At 43.3% G+C, this 19,241-nt stretch overlaps 1 protein-coding gene across 1 annotated transcript; it reads right to left on the bottom strand.

Moving 5' to 3' along the window:
• Positions 1 to 8,021: 8,021 nt before the first annotated feature.
• H1-2 (H1.2 linker histone, cluster member) lies at positions 8,022 to 10,583 on the bottom strand. Its single transcript, XM_041770502.1, has one exon. The coding sequence runs from the start codon at positions 10,289 to 10,291 to the stop codon at positions 9,650 to 9,652; it is 642 nt and encodes a 213-aa protein (XP_041626436.1). The 5' UTR covers positions 10,292 to 10,583; the 3' UTR covers positions 8,022 to 9,649.
• Between the last annotated feature and the right edge of the window lie 8,658 nt (positions 10,584 to 19,241).

Here is a 19,241-nt window from a genome sequence, read left to right as displayed (position 1 = left end):
TTTTCTCTTCCTATTGGATTCAGAGACAAACATATTTTGACCAATGGGATAGATTGTTGGTTATCCCTGCGCTGCGTATAAAAATTTTTTTCCTCCCCCGCCCCCCCCCCAAGCAGAGCTGTGTACGTTTGTGTGGAAATACAGGCACCGCTGTCTGGAACATCGGGTCGGGGAAAGCAAGGAGGCAAGGCTCGCGCCAAGGCCAAGACGCGCTCGTCGCGGGCCGGGCTCCAGTTCCCGGTGGGCCGCGTCCACCGCCTGCTCCGCAAGGGCAACTACGCGGAGCGGGTCGGGGCGGGCGCGCCGGTGTACCTGGCGGCCGTGCTGGAGTACCTGACGGCCGAGATCCTGGAGCTGGCGGGCAACGCGGCCCGCGACAAGAAGACGCGCATCATCCCGCGCCACCTGCAGCTGGCCATCCGCAACGACGAGGAGCTCAACAAGCTGCTGGGCCGCGTGACCATCGCGCAGGACGGCGTCCTGCCCAACATCCAGGCCGTGCTGCTGCCCAAGAAGAGCGAGAGCCACCATAAGGCCAAAGGGAAGTAAAATCTAGTACAGAGGGCACTTGCTTACAGTTTTACTACAGCAAATTCAAGGCTCTTTTCAGAGCCATCCATATTTCCACAAGAAAGGCTGGTAGCCCAATTTATGTCATGTTGATAGTTCTTAACATTTTGTGTAACATATAAGGTTAAGTTAACGCTACGATCCAAATAAACGGGCATAGCCGACGTCGTTTCGCTGTAAGAAGGTAGAGTGAAATGTACAAAGGAAATTTGCTTTTTGACCAATACAACCTCGTAAGGTTTTTACAATTTTTAGTTTTACGAAAAACCATTTTATCTCAGGGGTCATTGTGTGTATCTAGCATTACCAGACCAGGTGCTTTACGTGTGATGTTCCAGATAACACCCAGGGTCCCTGTCATGTAGTCCACGGGAAAAACTCGGTATTAAAGGGAGCTATAATGACCAAAGTAGTAGGAAGTGGCAATCTAGGCGAACCGATATTTACTTCAAAATAACTAACGTAGGGGAAAAGACAGGACAAAATTGTACTCAATGAAGGGTGCAGGCCAGCAGGATTAATAACCTTCGAGTCTAAGAAATTTGGAGAATTTCAGGCCCGACCTAGACTTAACAGAACCACAAATTACATTTTACATGTTTATTTCTTAATTGGCTGGTTAAGCATATACTATACTTAGTGAAAGTATAAAACATACCGAAAAGAAAGAGAGGTGGCATAATTTATCCAATCAGATTCTCCGGTAATTAATCAATGTGCTTACCGTTTGACCAATGGTTTTAGCGCCCAGATCTTTTGAAAAATTACAAGGCCAATCAGAATGCTTCTTACTGTATATAATGGAATCTTTCGCCTCTTACCCGCTAGGTTGTCGGTGTGTCTTTAGTTTCGTCTTATGGCTCGTACGAAGCAGACGGCGCGCAAGTCGACGGGCGGCAAGGCCCCGCGCAAGCAGCTGGCCACCAAGGCGGCCCGCAAGAGCGCGCCGGCCACCGGCGGCGTCAAGAAGCCGCACCGCTACCGGCCCGGCACGGTGGCCCTGCGCGAGATCCGGCGCTACCAGAAGTCCACGGAGCTGCTGATCCGCAAGCTGCCGTTCCAGCGCCTGGTGCGCGAGATCGCGCAGGACTTCAAGACCGACCTGCGCTTCCAGAGCTCGGCCGTCATGGCGCTGCAGGAGGCGTGCGAGGCCTACCTGGTGGGGCTCTTCGAGGACACCAACCTGTGCGCCATCCACGCCAAGCGCGTCACCATCATGCCCAAGGACATCCAGCTGGCGCGCCGCATTCGCGGGGAGAGGGCGTAAAAAAAATTTAGAGTTGAAAAAGGCTCTTTTCAGGGCCACCCACAATCTCTTGAGCGGTTGTAACTGGCGTTCCAACTATTGAAGTAGAATTGGCAGGAGAACCGTTTGAGTATGGATGTTTCTGGTACTCTTAAATGTTTGCCCGAAGTTCTTTCTCCGGCTTCAGTCCCCGTTAAAGGTGCCTTTTTAGGCACATTTGTGTTAATGTGCCTTGAATGCATTTCTGATTTCTTAAAAAGTTAGGACAAAAGCTTCACATGTGTACAAGGAATGGAAGGCAAAATAAGCCTTTCGTTGGACTATAGTGCTTCAGGGAGTTTTAAACATTTCTGATGCAGTTCTCTGAAACCCCGTTACTTTTTTGTCGAGTTGGACTTAGAACAGCATTTAGCTATGTGCAGTTTGTAGAGGGTCCTACAAACTGAGGGTCCTGAGGGTCCAGAGGGTCCTGACCATCCCCTGTAACTCCTTTTGGTCCAATTAACATACTGTAGGTAAATCTAGCAGCATTATCGAATCCATAAAATTTTCAGTAATTCACAAAACATGTCATGTCTCCTGACTCCAGAATCCTGTATTGGTCTGAGGAGGGATTGACGCTCAGGTGATAGAAACTAACTTCCTTAGTCACCAGCAAAGACCCACTAAATATATCTGCAATAAGAAAAAGACTTGCCTATCATCCAAAGTTTTTTTTTGTCTATACATCTTAAAAGCAATGGGATTTGAGATAACTGACAGCAACACTAAAGCATCTCTCTTAGTCATGTCCCCTCTTAATAAATACAAATTCATTGACAAATGTTAATTTCTTTAATTTTCTAAGTATAAAATTATAATAAGCTGATAGTAGTTCACGGTTTTCCGAGGCCTAAAATGTACACAACTTGGCAACTGTTAATAATTACAATTCAAAATTTTAAATACAAAACTAGATAGCAGGTATTAATTTATAATTGAAAGATGAGCCAAATTCCAATTATACACAAATAAAACCATAGCCATTAGAAAGTTCAGAAAAATAGCAGTTTATTAATTCTTGAATATAATACGATGTTTATTTTCTTATATTTTTGTCTATATACTCTGATTCGATTTTTACCTGAAAATTATTTTGGAATATTTTCTATATAAACAGAAGAGAATGCAGTATTTCCTCCAGGGTGATTGATCACAGCTTATTTTGTTTTCTTGATAACTTAGAACTAAGTTCAGCTTCAAAACACATTATTGGTAGTGTCTTTTTTTTTTTTTTAAGTATTTTATTTATTTGAGAGAGAGAGAGAAAGAGAAAGAGAGAGCGAGCAGGAGCAGGGAGGAGGTCTAGAGGGAGAGGGAAAAGTAGACTCTGCTAATCAGGGAGCCTAACATGGAGCTAAATTCCAAGGCCACTGGAATCATGACCTGAGCTGAAGGCTGATGTTTAAACTGACTGAGCCACCAGGCACCCCAGTAGTGTCATTTTTAAGATGGTTTTCAAATTTGGGAAATCCTTTGTCAAAGTTCTTCATATGGGAGTTGTAAACTTTGGAAGGATTTTTAATGGACTAGCTTTCAGCTCTATACATTTCCAATCTGGATTCATCTGTACTATATACTTAGTGCCAGTGTGTGTGGCTGCTACAAATACATAGATGTCATTATATGACATTTAGCCCTACATCTTCCTGCCTGAAATCCAGGTAAATTTGTCAGTGAGCAGTAGGAGTTTTTTTTTTTTTTTTTTTTTAATGGGAAGATGTGTTCTTAATTGTAGTTATCCTTAACCCAGACTATGCATTGGAATCGCCTAGACTCCTGCTTCTCAAACCTTATGTGCATGTGAATCATCTGGGGGGATTTTATTTTATTTTATTTATTTTATTTTATTTTATTTTTTATTTATTTATGATAGTCAGAGAGAGAGAGAGAGAGAGAGAGAGAGAGAGAGAGAGGCGCAGAGACACAGGCGGAGGGAGAAGCAGGCTCCATTCACCGGGAGCCCGATGTGGGATTCGATCCCGGGTCTCCAGGATCGCGCCCTGGGCCAAAGGCAGGCGCTAAACCGCTGCGCCACCCAGGGTTCCCAGGAGTTTATTTCTTGAAACCATTTTTACATCCAATTGGCTAGAATAACTGAATGAACTCTGTATTAAGTACATTTGCAAATTTGATATCTCATTATCCCTAAACAGATATTAAGTAAATTTCTTCTTACCTAAATCCAAGTGTGTTCATTAATACCCAACAGAATCAGGCAAAAGGTGAATTGTAATGAAAGGGAAGATATAGTGGCAAAAAAACAACAGGTTTAATCAGCTGTAAATATCTTCACATTGAAATTTTTTTTAAAAAGAGAGACCAAGTGAACACACTCCACAGAGCCCCTCTCAGGGCTTTGGAAGTACTGGGCCTAACTTTTGAGTTTCATTAGCTTCAGAGTAAATGTGCTTCTGAGCACCAACTATGCTTTTCTAAATTACACGTGACTTCCCCTGCCCTCCTACCACCCTGTTCTAACACACCTCAGCAGAGAGCCCTAGGAGTTGAGAATCACTGGGTTGGGATGACTTTTTTTTTTTTTTTAAGATTTTTATTTATTTATTCATAGAGACACACACACATGGAGAGGCAGAGAAACAGGCAGAAGGAGAAGCAGGCTCCATGCAGGGAGCCGGACTTAGGGACTTGATTCCGGGTATCCAGGATCACACCCTGGGCTGCAGGCGGCACCAAACTGCTGCGCCACCAGGGCTGCCCTGGGATGACTTAGGCTCTGGGACAATCTGAGTTTTGCTTTGCATGATGCTTTGGATCATCAGAGATACCAGGAGGACAACGCTTAGTGGGAAGAATATAAATTCAACTCTGAGAAGTTTGAACCCTTTCAATATAAATGTGAGTTCCCTGGAACAATATGCAGGGTTTATAGATCTATTCTGGACTATCATCCTCCCTCAAAGAGGTCCTCATGAGAGGAACAATAAAACCGTGTTTTCATTGGAGTCAGTCTAATAGCTAACATTCAGAGTTCTCCTTGGGTCAAGTACCACATGAGCTGGTTGTCCTGAATTATTATATACCTTGGCTTTTAAAAAGCCTACTTTACCTTTTTTTTTTTTTTTTTTTTAAGTAGGCTCCAAGCCCAGCACGGGGTCCAATGCAGGGCTCAAACTCAGGATGCCAAGATCAAGACTGAAGCTGAAATCAAGTCAGACTCTCAATGGACTGAGCTACCTAGGTGTCCCTATATGATTCTTAAAACAACACTGAAATTCAGGTTCTCTCACTGTCTCCATTTTACAGAGAAAGAACTTGAGTCTAAGAGATTTTAGTTGATTGGCCAAGTTCATACTCCTAATTAATATCATTGTCAGGCAATCTCACACCAAGCCCACACTCTAAATATCTTCTGATCAGTAAGATTGCCCGGAAAAGGATTCTTAGATCTAGTTGCTCCTCGAGGGAAACTGTCTCACAGATTAGGCTGAATGATTAAGAGTTGCAGTGGCCTGGCTTGGGCTAATTTCTGTTGTCAGAGTCCTCTGGTCAGTGGCCTGGTATGAGATGAAGTGGGTAGGATGAGTAGAAGGAACATCACATCTTAGGGATGCTCTCTGAGCTTCACAACCAGCTCAGAACACTCATCTCCTTGGAAACTCTGGATTCTGCTACAGAGTAAGTAGTATTTGCTTGCGCCTTCCCCACGGTTTACTATCGAGCTATATATTGTTCAAGATATCAGTATCTTGCATGACCATTAAGCCATGTATGAGCATTAAGCAACCAACATACAGAGGATAATTATACTGGCTTACTTATTGGAAACTACCTAGCTACCTTCTTAATATCACCAATCCCTAGTATTAATGACACCTACCTCAAAGTGCTGTGACAGGGCGTTTGGTAATAAGTGGAGAGAGCTGAATACATTGTAAATTAGAGCTCAGAAAACGCTAGCTCTCAATATCCATGTTCCTACTGAGACCTAAATCCCTGCTCCACTATGAAATCCTCTAATGATATAATCTTGCTTCTCGAAACCTGTTCATCTCTGGCATGAATTTCAACCCAAAGTTACTTTTTACACTTCCCTAGGCATAGAATGGCACCTAGAACTTTGCCTATGAGAAGTAATAGGATATTTAATTTTTTGGCCACGAGAGCACTGTGTATGTGCAGGGAAAAAAAAAAAAAAGTTTGGTATACTGCATTACAAGTAGCCTTTAATTTCTGTGTTACTAGCACTTTTGTCATACGTATCACATGAGATCATGAATTATCATGTCATTACTGAATTATCACTCAGCAGTTTATGCAGTATTCATTGCCAGTTTTAGCTAACCACCCATGTTCAGGCAATTATTTGAATATATTATTGCTGTATCAATATTATAAGTAGAATATTATAAATAAGATTATTAATAATGTCAAAATAAATTATAGAAATCATAAACTAAAAGTCAAGATAAGGACCTTTACGAAAAAAGCAGTCAAATTAGATTATCTCTCTTTTTTTAAGATTTTATTTATTCATGAGAGACAGAGAGAGGCAGAGACAAAGGTAGAGGGAGAGGGAGAATGGGGGTCCTGATGCAGAATTTGATCCCGGGACCCCGGGATCATGGCCTGAGCCAAAGGTAGACACACACTCAACCACTGAGCCACCCAGGTGCCCCCAGCCAAATTAGATTCTAATGAATGGCTTACAGTATCAGACCTAAGCCAGCCAAGTTTGTGAATGCTTGTGAGGGAATGGAACAAAATCAGAGGAACATTGGTGAAGACTGACTGTATCTAAGGTCTAGGCAAAATTAGAGATTTTTTTTTGACAACTTTTAGCTTTCTGTGAATGAATTCTCCCTTTACCTTTACTAGAGAAGGGCGATTCTATTTGTTTGTGAGGAAGTTTCATTTGAAAGTAAAGGGCTCTCGTCACCTATGCAGATATGTTTGCGTAAGACATTTGATGTTAGGATCAGTTGCAAGTATACATACTCCAATAGAGTGTGGACTTGAAAAAGTCTTTGAATGGGGAAGGGAACACAGATGTCATTACCATCGCAGGATGCCATTACTGTAAGCTCAAACTGTGATTATATTTGGAGTGTCTTAATTAAGTCTCCTGGTTGCTACAACTCAACCCAACCTGAGCCAAGCGAGGTGGTGGCCCCAGTGGCAGGAGGTCAAGATGGCTCAGGGGAACCAAGAACTCTGATGTCAGGAACCCAGAGAGCACATCTCCATGCATCACTCCTCTCTGCTCTTGCTTATTCTGGGCTCCATTCTGCTCTGTTTATTCACCAGACCTCTTTGTTTCTCCAGGAGTGTCTAAGAAGACAGTTCCCCAGACTTCAGGTCCCCCTAGTTTCTGTAACTGTTTCAGTTTATAAACAAAATTTTGGGTGGTTCATATCAGCCCAATGACCTTCGGACTAGTCAACCATTCTTAAAGGTCAAGATGTTTTACCAAAGTTTAGGCCACAGAAGACGGTATATATTAAGACACAGTGACATGCAAGCTTTAAGTCGAAATAAGGTTAGAGAAGACCAGAATATTTGGGACCAGAGAGTGTTCTAGAGTTTTGTTGTCCACGTGGTTGGCATGAGCCACATGCACTTAACTGACCTCTTGAAACAGGACAGTAGGAACATAGAGGTACTGCATGCAAAGAGTTTCCAAAGACATACTATAAGAAATAAGAATGTAAAATATCTCAAATATTTTTACATTGATTTTATGTTGAACAAGAATATTTTGGATATATTAGGTTAAATAACTTACTAAAATTGATTTCACCTGTTTCTCTTTTCCTAATTTATGTTATGGCTATAGACAGTACTATTCTAGAGGTGGTTAATTCACGAAATATAGATTCTTTCCATAGCTGGGTATCTTCAGTGTGTACTTCATGGGATGCTGGTCCTCAAGGAAGCTAAAATCTCAGAGGTTGCCATTTCGACAGTAACAAAGACAAAATACCTGGGAATAAAAGTAATTAGAAATAGGAAGATATAGTCGGAGAAAATTTAAAACATTCTCCACAGGTATGAAAACTGAGGGCTTTTTACGTCTAATGGAGGGGTGAAGAGGTGAGAGGGAGGAAGTGTCTTAAATTACATTTGGAAAACAAAATAAATAGAATAACTGGGAAATCCTGAAAAAGAAGAGCAACGCGAGGGAATGAGCTCTATCAGCTATTAGTCATGTTTTAACACGTTTATTAAACATTCAATTCTTATATAATAAATACTATAGGTCATGTATTCTCAGCATTTAAACCAGTCCCGTGAACAGTCCTTAAGAGTGTGATCACACCTGAGGAATGGCCAAGAAAGATCAAAAGAACAAAGTAGAAAATCAAGAATTACTTCACCTACCCATGTAATTTAGCCTAAGATAAAAAGGTGGCATCTCCAAATGAGGGTGAGGTACGGAGGCAAAAATGTTAGGGTCGGGTACATTTATTAAGCTTACAATAAAATAGAGAGGGCTGGGTTGTTTTAAATGTGAAATTAACAGCACAGAGAACGCTGGAAGAAGCCATGGGAAAATGCTGTCTGCGCGCGCGCGCTGCGCTCTCAAAAGTGGAGGTCTTTCTAGTGTACGAAAACGGACATTAAAGTATCCGAATTCTTTTGGGAGGGGCTGAAACCCGTGGTCACCACGGGTAACGGGAGACCTTATCTAGATTAACAACCAGATCCGTCACTGTGGCGATGGACGAACTGAGCTGCAAATCTCCAGAAGCCCCTGTTCCTTGGAACTCGTCTCAAAGGAAAAATCGTGTTCACCAGAGTAAAACCGGGACCAGGACCAGGATTTTGCCCGGAAGAAACGCCGGACACTGCAAAAGAACCCACAGGTAACACCGGGAATATAAACCCGAGCCCTTCATTACAGACACCCGCACCCGCATATATTTATGTTTCCAAGTCTCCCCCTACGTGGTTCCTCGCGTGGAAACTGGGGACTTGGGGCCGCACAGACACGCAATCGGAACGCCTCCGTGTCCAGAGGCTGGCGTCTGCCTGAAATGAAGCTCCGTGGCCCGCTACCAGGACAAAATGGCCGACAAAAAGTTGTTTTTGCTGCGCTGCGACCCTTCACGCCTTGGTCCGAAGACACGGGACGCGAGGCGCAAAAGGACATGGCCCAGCGGTGCGCGGTGGCCGGGTGCCTGCGGGCAGCTGCGCACCGGCTGGAGCACGACCGCGCGGGGCTCAGGCGTCCGAGCCTCCCCTCCCTCCCCTCCCCCCTCCCCGCGGCCGGCTGCCGTCCCCAGACCGGACCCACCGGCAGGATTCCAGACACGGCAAGGGCCCCAAGTACCGGATTCCCGTCTTCATCAAGTGAAAAGGACAGAAGTCAAACGGCTAGAAACAACAAACCGAGTACCCAGGAGACCGGACACCACCCAATAACAAACTCACGACGAAAATCCAGGGCGGCGAGATGGGCCAACCCGCGAGCAGGGCGGGACTTTTAAAGGACTTTCCGACCCAATCGGGGGATCCGTGAAGGCAGAGACTGGCAGGCGGGATGGATGGTGGTTCTCGGTATTCGGCAGCGCGGGGCGGGCGGGGCTGCCGGGAGAGGGCGCGCCTCCGGACGGCGCTTCCGCACCCCTCCTGGGAGGAAGCCCGGGGCACCGCGGAGCCGGGGACGCGCTCCCCGGCCCCGTTCCCGCCGGCTCATGGCCTCCGAGCCGACCACCCACCGCACCTTTAGAGTTAAAGAAAACGGAGTACAGAATGCTCAGCTCTTTCTCGGAGATTAGTGGTGGCTCTGAAAAGAGCCTTTTTGGGTTTTAGAAGCAAACGGTCAACAACCTACTTCTTTTTGGGCGCAGCCTTCTTGGGCTTGGTAACCTTGGGCTTGGCTGCCTTGGGCTTCACGGCCTTAGGCGCACTCTTGGCCGCCTTCTTGGGCTTGGCCGCCTTCGCCTTCTTGGGGCTCTTGGCCACCTTCTTGGCGACGGCGGCCGCGGCGGGCTTCTTGGCCTTCTTCGGGGTCTTCTTGGCGCTCTTCTTGGGGGTGCCGGTCCCCGCTGCCTTCTTGGGCTTCTTGGCCGTCCCCACCGCCCGCTTGGGCTTGGCCGCGCCCGCCTTCTTGGCCTTGGCCTTGGCCTCCCCGGAGGCCGCCTTCTTGTTGAGCTTGAAGGAGCCCGAGGCGCCGGTGCCCTTGGTCTGCACCAGGGTCCCCTTGCTCACCAGGCTCTTGAGGCCCAGCTTGATGCGGCTGTTGTTCTTCTCCACGTCGTAGCCGGCGGCCGCCAGCGCCTTCTTGAGCGCGGCCAGGGACACGCCGCTGCGCTCCTTGGACGCGGCCACCGCCTTGGTGATGAGCTCGGACACCGGGGGCCCGGACGCCTTGCGGCGCGCCCCCGCAGGCTTCTTGGCAGCCTTCTTCTTCACGGGGGCCTTCTCCGCCGGGGGGGCGGCGGCGGGCGCGGCGGGCGCGGTCTCCGACATGCTGAGGATCCGGGGCTGGGGACGAGTGGCAAAGCGCGGTAGGTGCGCCGCGGCCGGGCCGCCATATATATAGAGCGCAGGCGCGCGCTGATTGGTGCTCCGCTCGCCCGCCTGGCTGGCAGGCTCCGAGCCGCCGCCGTGCGCCTAAGTTGTGTTTGTTCCACTTCACAAAAGGGGGAATATGTGAAAATGCCCCGCACCAAATTCTCCGGCTTTGGTCGGGAAAGGATCCGAGAAGCCTCAGGCTTCGTGCTCTCGGTTCATTTTTCCCGCAAGCCCCAAGACAACGCGCCCAGGCGCCCCCAAGTCCCCCAACTCCGAGGGAAGTCCAGGACGGTCGGAGACCACTTTCTGTTTTTCTTCTAAATTACCTGTTCGCTCCTTTGCCCCTGAAACTTCTTGTTCTCAGGGGTGGTTGGGCTCATGCTTCCCTTCTCTGGGAGACAAAAATGAAATGGTTTTCACTTCAGTGTTCACGATAATTCTGTTTCTTCGCGAGGGAAGTAACACAGGTCCTCTGTGAATTCCGCGCACAGATCACAGGACCCGTGGACCGGGACGAGGATCCCCGGGCCAGCCCAAAGCAGTTAGGGTCGGGCGAAAGGGGGTTCGGAAGCCTTGGGGGGCGGCCTGGATCGTGGTGGTGGTGGTGGGGTTAGAGACTTAAATCGTAGACTTGACACTGAAATTCTTGATCAAATCCTTCTCTTCACAGATGGGGGCGGGGCACTTTTCACTTTTCCAAAGGGGAGAAATTGGGCAGTTTTTAAAAAGGTCTCCGGTTCCCCTCTGGGTTGTGCAAGGCAGGGGGCCTGACCCTCAAGATAGAGATAATGAGGGAGAAGGGAGACCCCCTAAGGCTGCAAATAAATAAATAAATAAATAATTTAATTCCTCAATAGACTTGGCAGCTATAGACATTGAGATAATCTGTTTTCAAAGAAAACAAGCATTTATGTATTTATTTTTATATGTTTCAATAAAGGGACAAATTTCGGCACCGGAAAATTCTAGGTAGTAACCCAGGAACAATATCTGACCTGTGTTATGGTATAGAAGGACACTCTGGGAATTCAAAGATCTCGATAGAAGTAAAGCAGCTGACTTTAATGTGATACACTTTTATAAGATGAACTATAGGTTTGAAGTAAAGTAAAACAGATGGCAAAATTTTAAATAGAAATAGAGGGAAAATACTAGAATCAGGCCATTTCTTTGTTGTTGATAAGAATGCCTCTTCTCATCCCCTCTAAAGCTGGTCTTACATATTCTTTTCGTTGTTGTTTTGGTCCTACTTATTGTATTCTTGTTTGCTTTACTTCTTTAAGGTTTGGTACTTCAGATTTCAGCCTTTGGTTGCCACAATTGAAAAAATTGAATATACCCCACTAGTCATGTATTTAGTATAATTACATATTTATATTTAGTGACAAAGGGAGTATTACAACTTACCAGAAATTCTCATTCAAATATACAGCTACATGAAAATATGTATTAAAGATGTCTTCCTTAGATTGTAATCAACATGTAGAACTTAAGTTCAGTGATAAAAAATGAGGCATCTTTTAGACTAAGGATAACTCCATGGTTTTATTGAATAACACTTGTTCAACATTTGGAAATTGTGTCTACTCCTGATCATGTCCTCTGGGAATTAACAGCCTAATAAGATTAGTGATGGATGAATTAGCAGCCATAGAAAACCACTTTAGACCTGCCATCCCTCACTGTGACTTTGGGTGTAAGAATTGTAAGAAGTTATTGAAAGTGTTTGAATAACTAAAGCACTTTTGCCATGCTAATATACTTTGGTAACAATATAATAAAATAAAATAAGAACATGCCACTTTGTTCTGATTCTCTGTGCAATGAGTTCTACCCAGCACCCTCCACCCCAGGCATCTGAAATTCAGTTAAGTGTACTTTACCATCAGGAAAATAGCAGTGCAGAGTCTCGATTATCAGGTCACTGGACTTCCCTTCACTATAAATTGGTGTCCTGATTTACAAATCAGCAGCTTATAAATTTGATTACTGTGGTTTAGTTCTCTAATATGATCACTCAAGTTGAATCAATCAAAACACATCTCCCTACATGCAAATCTGATGTCCAGATCTCAAGTCATTAGGACACCAGCTTCTCAGTCTTTCTCCCAACCTCCTGGCCTCATGGTAGAGGCCAGAAGGCAGAGAAACAAGCAACCCTTCTCCAGATCCCTGTAACTTGTGATGAGAAAAGTTACCTAAAATTTAAAAATAAGGGAAAAATATTTCTTCATGTCATTCTAAGCTGCGTTAGGAAATTTTCTAGGTTCATTTGTGGGTCAGTTGATGCTCTAAGAATGCTCTACAATAAAATAGAATGTGAGTCACATGTAATGTGTGAGTTTTCTAGTAGTCACAATGGCAAAAAGAAAAAGAAAAAGATGAATTTAGTTTTAATAATATATTCTACTTTGGGGAGCAGGCAGTGGAGGGTTATTTTTCTAAATAAATTTCTTAAAAGAAAAAAATATATATATATTCTACTTCACTCAATATATCCAAACAATGACTGTTCCAACATGTAATCAATATTTTAAAAAATAAGATAGTTTATGTTTCTTTTTTTCAAATGGCAAGTCTTCCAAATCTCTTCATATTTGTAAAACATGTCATTTCAGACTAGCCACCTTACAGGTGCTCACTGGCCACCTGTGAGTTTTAGCTATTGTCTGGACAGCCTAGCTTTCGAGAAGGTAACTGACTTCATAGGTACTCTTTGATTAGGTCCATAGTATGTAAAATTAGACATTCACTTGTAGAAGATTGATACACTTAATAAGGGTTTTATCCAGTAGAGAGGCAAATAAACTCCAGTAGAGAAGATAACCCTAAGAGTGATGATTGCATTGCCCAATAGATCATTAACCAGTTTGTATCTGAGTTTTTAGCCTCCCACTATTTTTTCTTTCCCTAACTAAATACATCTTTCATTCTCCTATATCCTGCTTTGAGCCAACTTTGTCATCCTGCTTACTTGCCCCCTCATTAATGACTTACATCATTCTTTGTCCCACACATGAGCCTTCTGTAAACAGTACTTGTATGAGACACATGTTTTTAACTTCTTGAAGATTATACTTTGGCACCTGGTTAGTCAGTTTGTTCTAAGTCCTCTAAATCAGGATCTTTAGAAACCATTCAAAAAATCAGAAGACACAAAACTTTTTGGCCATCAACTTTAAAGTAACCTTAGATTCTGGTAGGTGTGTCATGGAGTCTCAGGCTTTGAAATAAGATTGAACAAGCCTATGAGCAACAAAAAGCCTATTAAAATTGGCTCTAAGGGAAAATTCAAGTCAAGAGTGTGTGGTCTTTCCACTCAAAACTGATGGCCTCAAGGTAGCCAGCAATAACCTGAGGACACAAATATTGCAATGCAATAAATTGTGTATTCTTGTATTTACACACATTCAAAATATTGTGGATTGGCTAATGTTCTCTCATGTTCTTCAAGTCTGGAAAGCTGGTGAATGAAATTAAGTATCTGGAGCTGAATGTCAAGTCCAAAAGGCAGCAGTGGCAGCTGGACAGAGCATGTAGGGGAGAGAGACTTGAGGAGCGAGAAATATGCAAGAACAATGAGAGATGTTGCTGGAGCAGGTGCATGGATCCTCCTTTTACTGAGCCAGAATAGGGTTCTGTCTGCTTCTGAAGGCAGCTAAACTGATTTAAGTGAAACTTCTTACAGGCCCCAACGGGGAATGATTAAAACCTGATTCTTCCTGACTTACCAACAGATGAGGCTAATAATAGCAGCCACTCCAATGGCTTGCCTGCTCAAGAATGCAAATGGTTAACGCTTTGGTTGCCTGCCAGGTTGATAATATGGGACAGCCTGAGAAAAAATATGCAGGAAAGAGCTTTGGGAAATTCACAGCCTAAAGAAGATTGTAAGTTCTTCGTCTGTTAGCTGGCTTCAGCCCCACAAACCATTCTGACAAATAACCCAGTCTCTGTAGGCAAATAGGCAACAATTAGGGACTCAGACCTGATCTGAAAGGTTTCCCACACCAGCCTATGGGCAGCATAAGAGCGGAGACCACTGCTCTGTACGTTTATTGCCTGACACATCCTTAAAAGACATGGAGGAGGGGCACCTGGGTGGCTCAGTGGTTGAGCATCTGCCTTTGGCTCAGGTGATGATCTCAGGGTCCTAGGATCAAGTCCAGCATTGGGCTCCCTGTGAGGAGCCTGCTTCTCCCTCTGACTATGTCTCTCTCTATGTCTCTCATGAACAAATAAATAAAATCTTTAAAAAAAAAAAAAAAAAAAGACAGGGACGCCTGGGTGACTCAGTGGTTGAGCGTCTGCTTAGGCTCAGGGCATGGTCCTGAGGTCCCAGGTTGGAATCCAACATCGGGGTCCCTGCATGGAACCTGCTTCTCCCTCTGTCTGTGTCTCTGCCTCTCTCTCTCTCTGTGTGTGTGTGTGTGTCTCTCATGAATAAATAAATAGAATCTTAAAAAAAAAAAAGACATAAGGGAAAAAGAACATAGTGGTGAAGCACACAGTAGAAGCTTAATAAATGCATAGAGAATATCACAAATGCAGCTATACATTCCAATATATTTGCCTAACATTTTGGAATTACTACGAGAACCACATAAGTGACATAGGAAACTAGGTCATCCATAGCCTTCCTTATTCTTTAAGCTTGTTTTCAAATGACTTTAAACTGTTTCAAAAGTCAAATCCACCCTCAAAAGAAAAGGATTTGTCAATAGTGACAATATTTACATTTTAATAGCTTTCCAGTCTAGGCCTGTAATAAAGGTAATTATAATGGACAAGATGCAGACATATTTTAGGCAATAGCCTTAATTGGAATAAGCATAGAGCCTTACAGAGTGACTATTTTGGAGGAAACGAGGATATACCAGTTTTGATAGATTTGTTAGGATGTATTACTATGTTTTTATTCCTAGCCCATCCTAATGCCACATGTGAGCTTTGCATACACAGGGTACCTGTTAAGCAAAAGACACCAGAAAAGATAATAAAAACAAAGATTAGCCCAGCAAAGTGCCTTCTCTCAAGGAATTATAATGGGTTCAGGAGACACAGACAAGCATAATTATCATACTGTGCAATAGAAAATCTGAAAAGACACAAAACAATGGGGGAAGAGAAGAATAAAAAAGTTAAAATGTTCCTGTGCTGATTACATCTTTGCCTTCAAGTCCTTACCAATCCAGTCGGGAAAATAAGACATCAGAGTTCAGCCTAGAGCAGTGGTTCTCAAACTTCTAGATTTTGGGATCCCTTTACAGTCTTAAAAATCAGTAGGGCCCCCAGAATTTTGTTATTAAGATTACACATATAGACATATTAACTGCTTTAGGAATTACAGCTGGTGTTAAACTACTTTGATAATGTAGATCTATATTTTCTTGGTAGTATTCATTGAGTACAAAATTATATTTATAATTATATATAATTAACGTATGGCATATATCATATTCATTTATGTTGTATATTATGGATTTGTGTGTATAGTGTATAGTATAGAATACCACATATAATATCACAGTACATTATATTTTATATATCATATTGCATATATAAATGATGGAAGGACAACTCATAAACCTTCTGCATTCCCTAACCTGTTGGAAATCCTGGTAGCCCCAGGTTAACCCGAAACTTGTCAGGCTCCTGCAAGTAGAGAACAGGCTGAGCTCATGGTGCAAAAGGGTGGGACGATAGTAGTTTTGGAGCAAGCGTGTTGTTTCCGATATCAATTCCCCCACATAGGAGCAGGGTGACCCTGCTATGTTCTCAGACTTTCCCAACTTCCATATCCTCCTTTGTGATAGGGCAATAGCACCTCCCACTAGGACTATAGTGAGAATTAAATTAGATAACACACACATAGTTCTTGAGACTGGGCTGAACGCACAGTTGCTTCCAATTTGAGATTTCTTTCCGTTACATACACGGGATTCTGCTATTTGGGTGTGACCCTGAGAAAGTTGGTACTCTCCTTAATTTGGAGGAGGGTGAGAATAGGCCATCCAGCAAGCTTTTTCACTTTTTTCCAATTATGGATGTTGTTCCTGGAAGCCTCTGAAACATAACATGGCTAGGTGCTATCTTGAGGAAGAATTTAGGAAGAGATTCTAACAAGAGATGAAGCCAGAACATGGGAGAAGGGAGATATGTGTGTGTGTGTGTGTGTGTGTGTGTGTGTGCGCGCGCGTGAGTGTATATCCATGCATGCAATTGTGTGTTGGGGAGTGGTAGGTGAGCATAGAACTCAGTACTATCACTGTCGCTAAGAATTAAGCCCCGTATTGCTGTTCTTGGAGTTCACACCTTGCCTAAAAGTCTATGGGAAGAGATGATAATGACACTCACATAGTCACCTGGTCTGCCCTCTGCATCCTAGGTGTGTGCATACTTTCAATGCAGGCAGGTATGGCTATCAGGGAAAACTGTGTGTTACCAGTATGTAAGAGGGACCAAGGCAGCACTCCATCACCCCTGATTTTTTTTTGTACTACTAAATACTAAACTAAACCTGCTTAAGTTAAACAGAAATCCTTGTTGCGACCAAATTCTTATTACATTAACATACCTATGGATTTGTAGCTTGTAGCTATGCTTCAGTTAATACATAGATTCTTATACTTTCCATGGTTAATGGTACTGGCATTTATACTTCCTCTTTTGTTTTTAAGATTTTGTTTATTTATTTGAGAGAGAGAGAGTAAGTGAGACAGGGAGAGCATGAGCAGGGACAGAGGGAGAATGAAAAGCTTAATCCCAGGACCCCAAGATCATGACCTGAGCCAACAGTAGACACTTAACCACCCACGCACCCCATATATTTCCTCTTAATTTTATAAAATAATCCAAGAAAATAGAGAGGTGGCATAATATATTTATCAAAATGACTGCCTCAGAAGCAGGAATGCCTGGGTTCAAGTTCAAATTTACCATTGGACAAGTTAATTAATGTCTCTATGTTTCACTCTTCTTATCTATAAATGTCACTATTAGTACCTGATTCGTACGTTGTCAGGAGAATTAACAAGTTAATATTTATATAGCTCTTAGAATAGTATCTGCCATAAGTACAAAATTTGATATGTACCTATTAAATACATACATACATACATACATAGATACATACTATTTTTAAAAGAATACATATATTACTATCACCACGACCCAGCACCATCCTGAAATGGTTGGCTTAAGAGTGTCAATTACACTAATAAAGATAATAGGTAACTGAACACTCTGTATGGACCAAGCATTACATACACTAATTTCATTCCTTCTTTACCAACACCCTATACATCCTTTACATTCATTATCATTTCATCAGTAAGAAAATGGAGATTAGGAATTCAGATTTCTCCTGGGAGAGACCAGAAGACTGAGTACAATTCATGTTCCTAAACACACGCACACACAAATATCAACTGAACTACAGTCGGAGATAAGACTTGTTTTTTGGTATATAAAGTGTATACAATTAAAAGACAGCCCAGCTATCAATTACTTACTACTCTGTTTAGTGAATTTTAGGTAGAAGTCTTTTTCACACACGCAAGCACATCTATTTGGACCTTACACCTTCTGGACAGAAACAATTTACAATACACGGTGCTGTTTGTTCTAATTGACACTAGGTGGCGCTCCTAACCAACCAATGCTTATCTTAGCGGCAGGTATGTTTCTTGTCTCCAGGCCTTTATGTAATTATTAGCATCTCATTATACACGTACCAGTTTTCTGTCCCTTTTGGTGAACAGAAATTACTATCCCCAGTCGATGGATAGTGATCCGGGAGCTCCTGGTAGCCCTAACACTGCAGGAAGTCCACAGGGAGGAAAGAACATGAGAGAAACCAACAGTGACTTGGACTCTGGTCTAAGTGGTGCAGAGAAATCATGCTGGATGATGCTTTCATTTGGGAAGAATTCATCAACGCCTTCAGAAGGCCAACACTGGACTGGGCTCAGGGAATAAGAGAGTAAGGAGGACAGGCTCTTTTCCTTATGGTGGAAAGATTTGGTCAAATTAACTAAGAAAACATGGGTAATGGTGGTCGTGCAAAAGAGATGAGAATGGTCCTTAAAGAGGTGAATAGTCGATTTTCGCCAGGGGAGGGAGGAGGAGGTTAGGAATCTTACAAGGGCAACTTTTAAAATATTCAAATACTTCTTTTTATCTTCAAAGTTCAGTAACTCCAGAGAGAAGGAAGACAACTCTTGTGCAGAGATGCAGACACTGGAATTGGCTCTTCTACTCCCTAGTAGGGAAGAAAATTACGAGATTCCTGGTTAAGTATATCAGTTATGACCATGATGATAGTCCTAATAAGAGTAATAATAAATTTACTAAGCACTGCGTATTGAAAGGATTAGTGACTTTGCCGATGCGCCTAAGATTAACCCAGCACCTGGACTGTACTGCAAGAACCTCACGTAAAGCCCCCAAAGGACCCTGCACCGAAGTGTGGGTTCATCAAAGTCTGACAGAAGACGCCCTCGAGATGCAGAACATTAATTGATTTTAAAGCACCCGATTGCTAACGAATAATTTTAAAGCGTGTTAAAGTATTGACTATAAAAGTTATTTTTTTTAACCTTTGAAGTGTTCAGGGCTGGTTGAATTGTTGCAGGATAACCGTGTGATATTAATAAACAGGCTGGCTTTGGCCTCCACCCTTTCACGCCCAAGGGAATTTTCGATACAGCGTGCTGTTTGCAAAACTGACACTAGATGGCGCCCCAGATTAAAACATCGCCCGCAGGACTGCGGACTCTCAGGCCACCTGCCCAGCAAAGCCATCAATCATTAACCTTGGGTTGACATTGTGTTACCCAGATTTCAAACCTCATTCCTATGCAGTCTTCTGATAGTTAGAACTGATTATTACTTACAAGTGACG

Source organism: Vulpes lagopus, chromosome 10 (genome assembly GCF_018345385.1).
Source record: "Vulpes lagopus strain Blue_001 chromosome 10, ASM1834538v1, whole genome shotgun sequence".
In the NCBI taxonomy this organism is placed as follows: Eukaryota; Metazoa; Chordata; class Mammalia; order Carnivora; family Canidae; genus Vulpes; species Vulpes lagopus.
This window is presented reverse-complemented; position numbering and strand designations above follow the sequence as displayed.

Coding starts and splice junctions, on each gene's coding strand:
- H1-2 (XM_041770502.1), bottom strand. CDS start 10,291: ATGTCGGAGACCGCGCCCGCCGCGCCCGCCGCCGCCCCCCCGGCGGAG.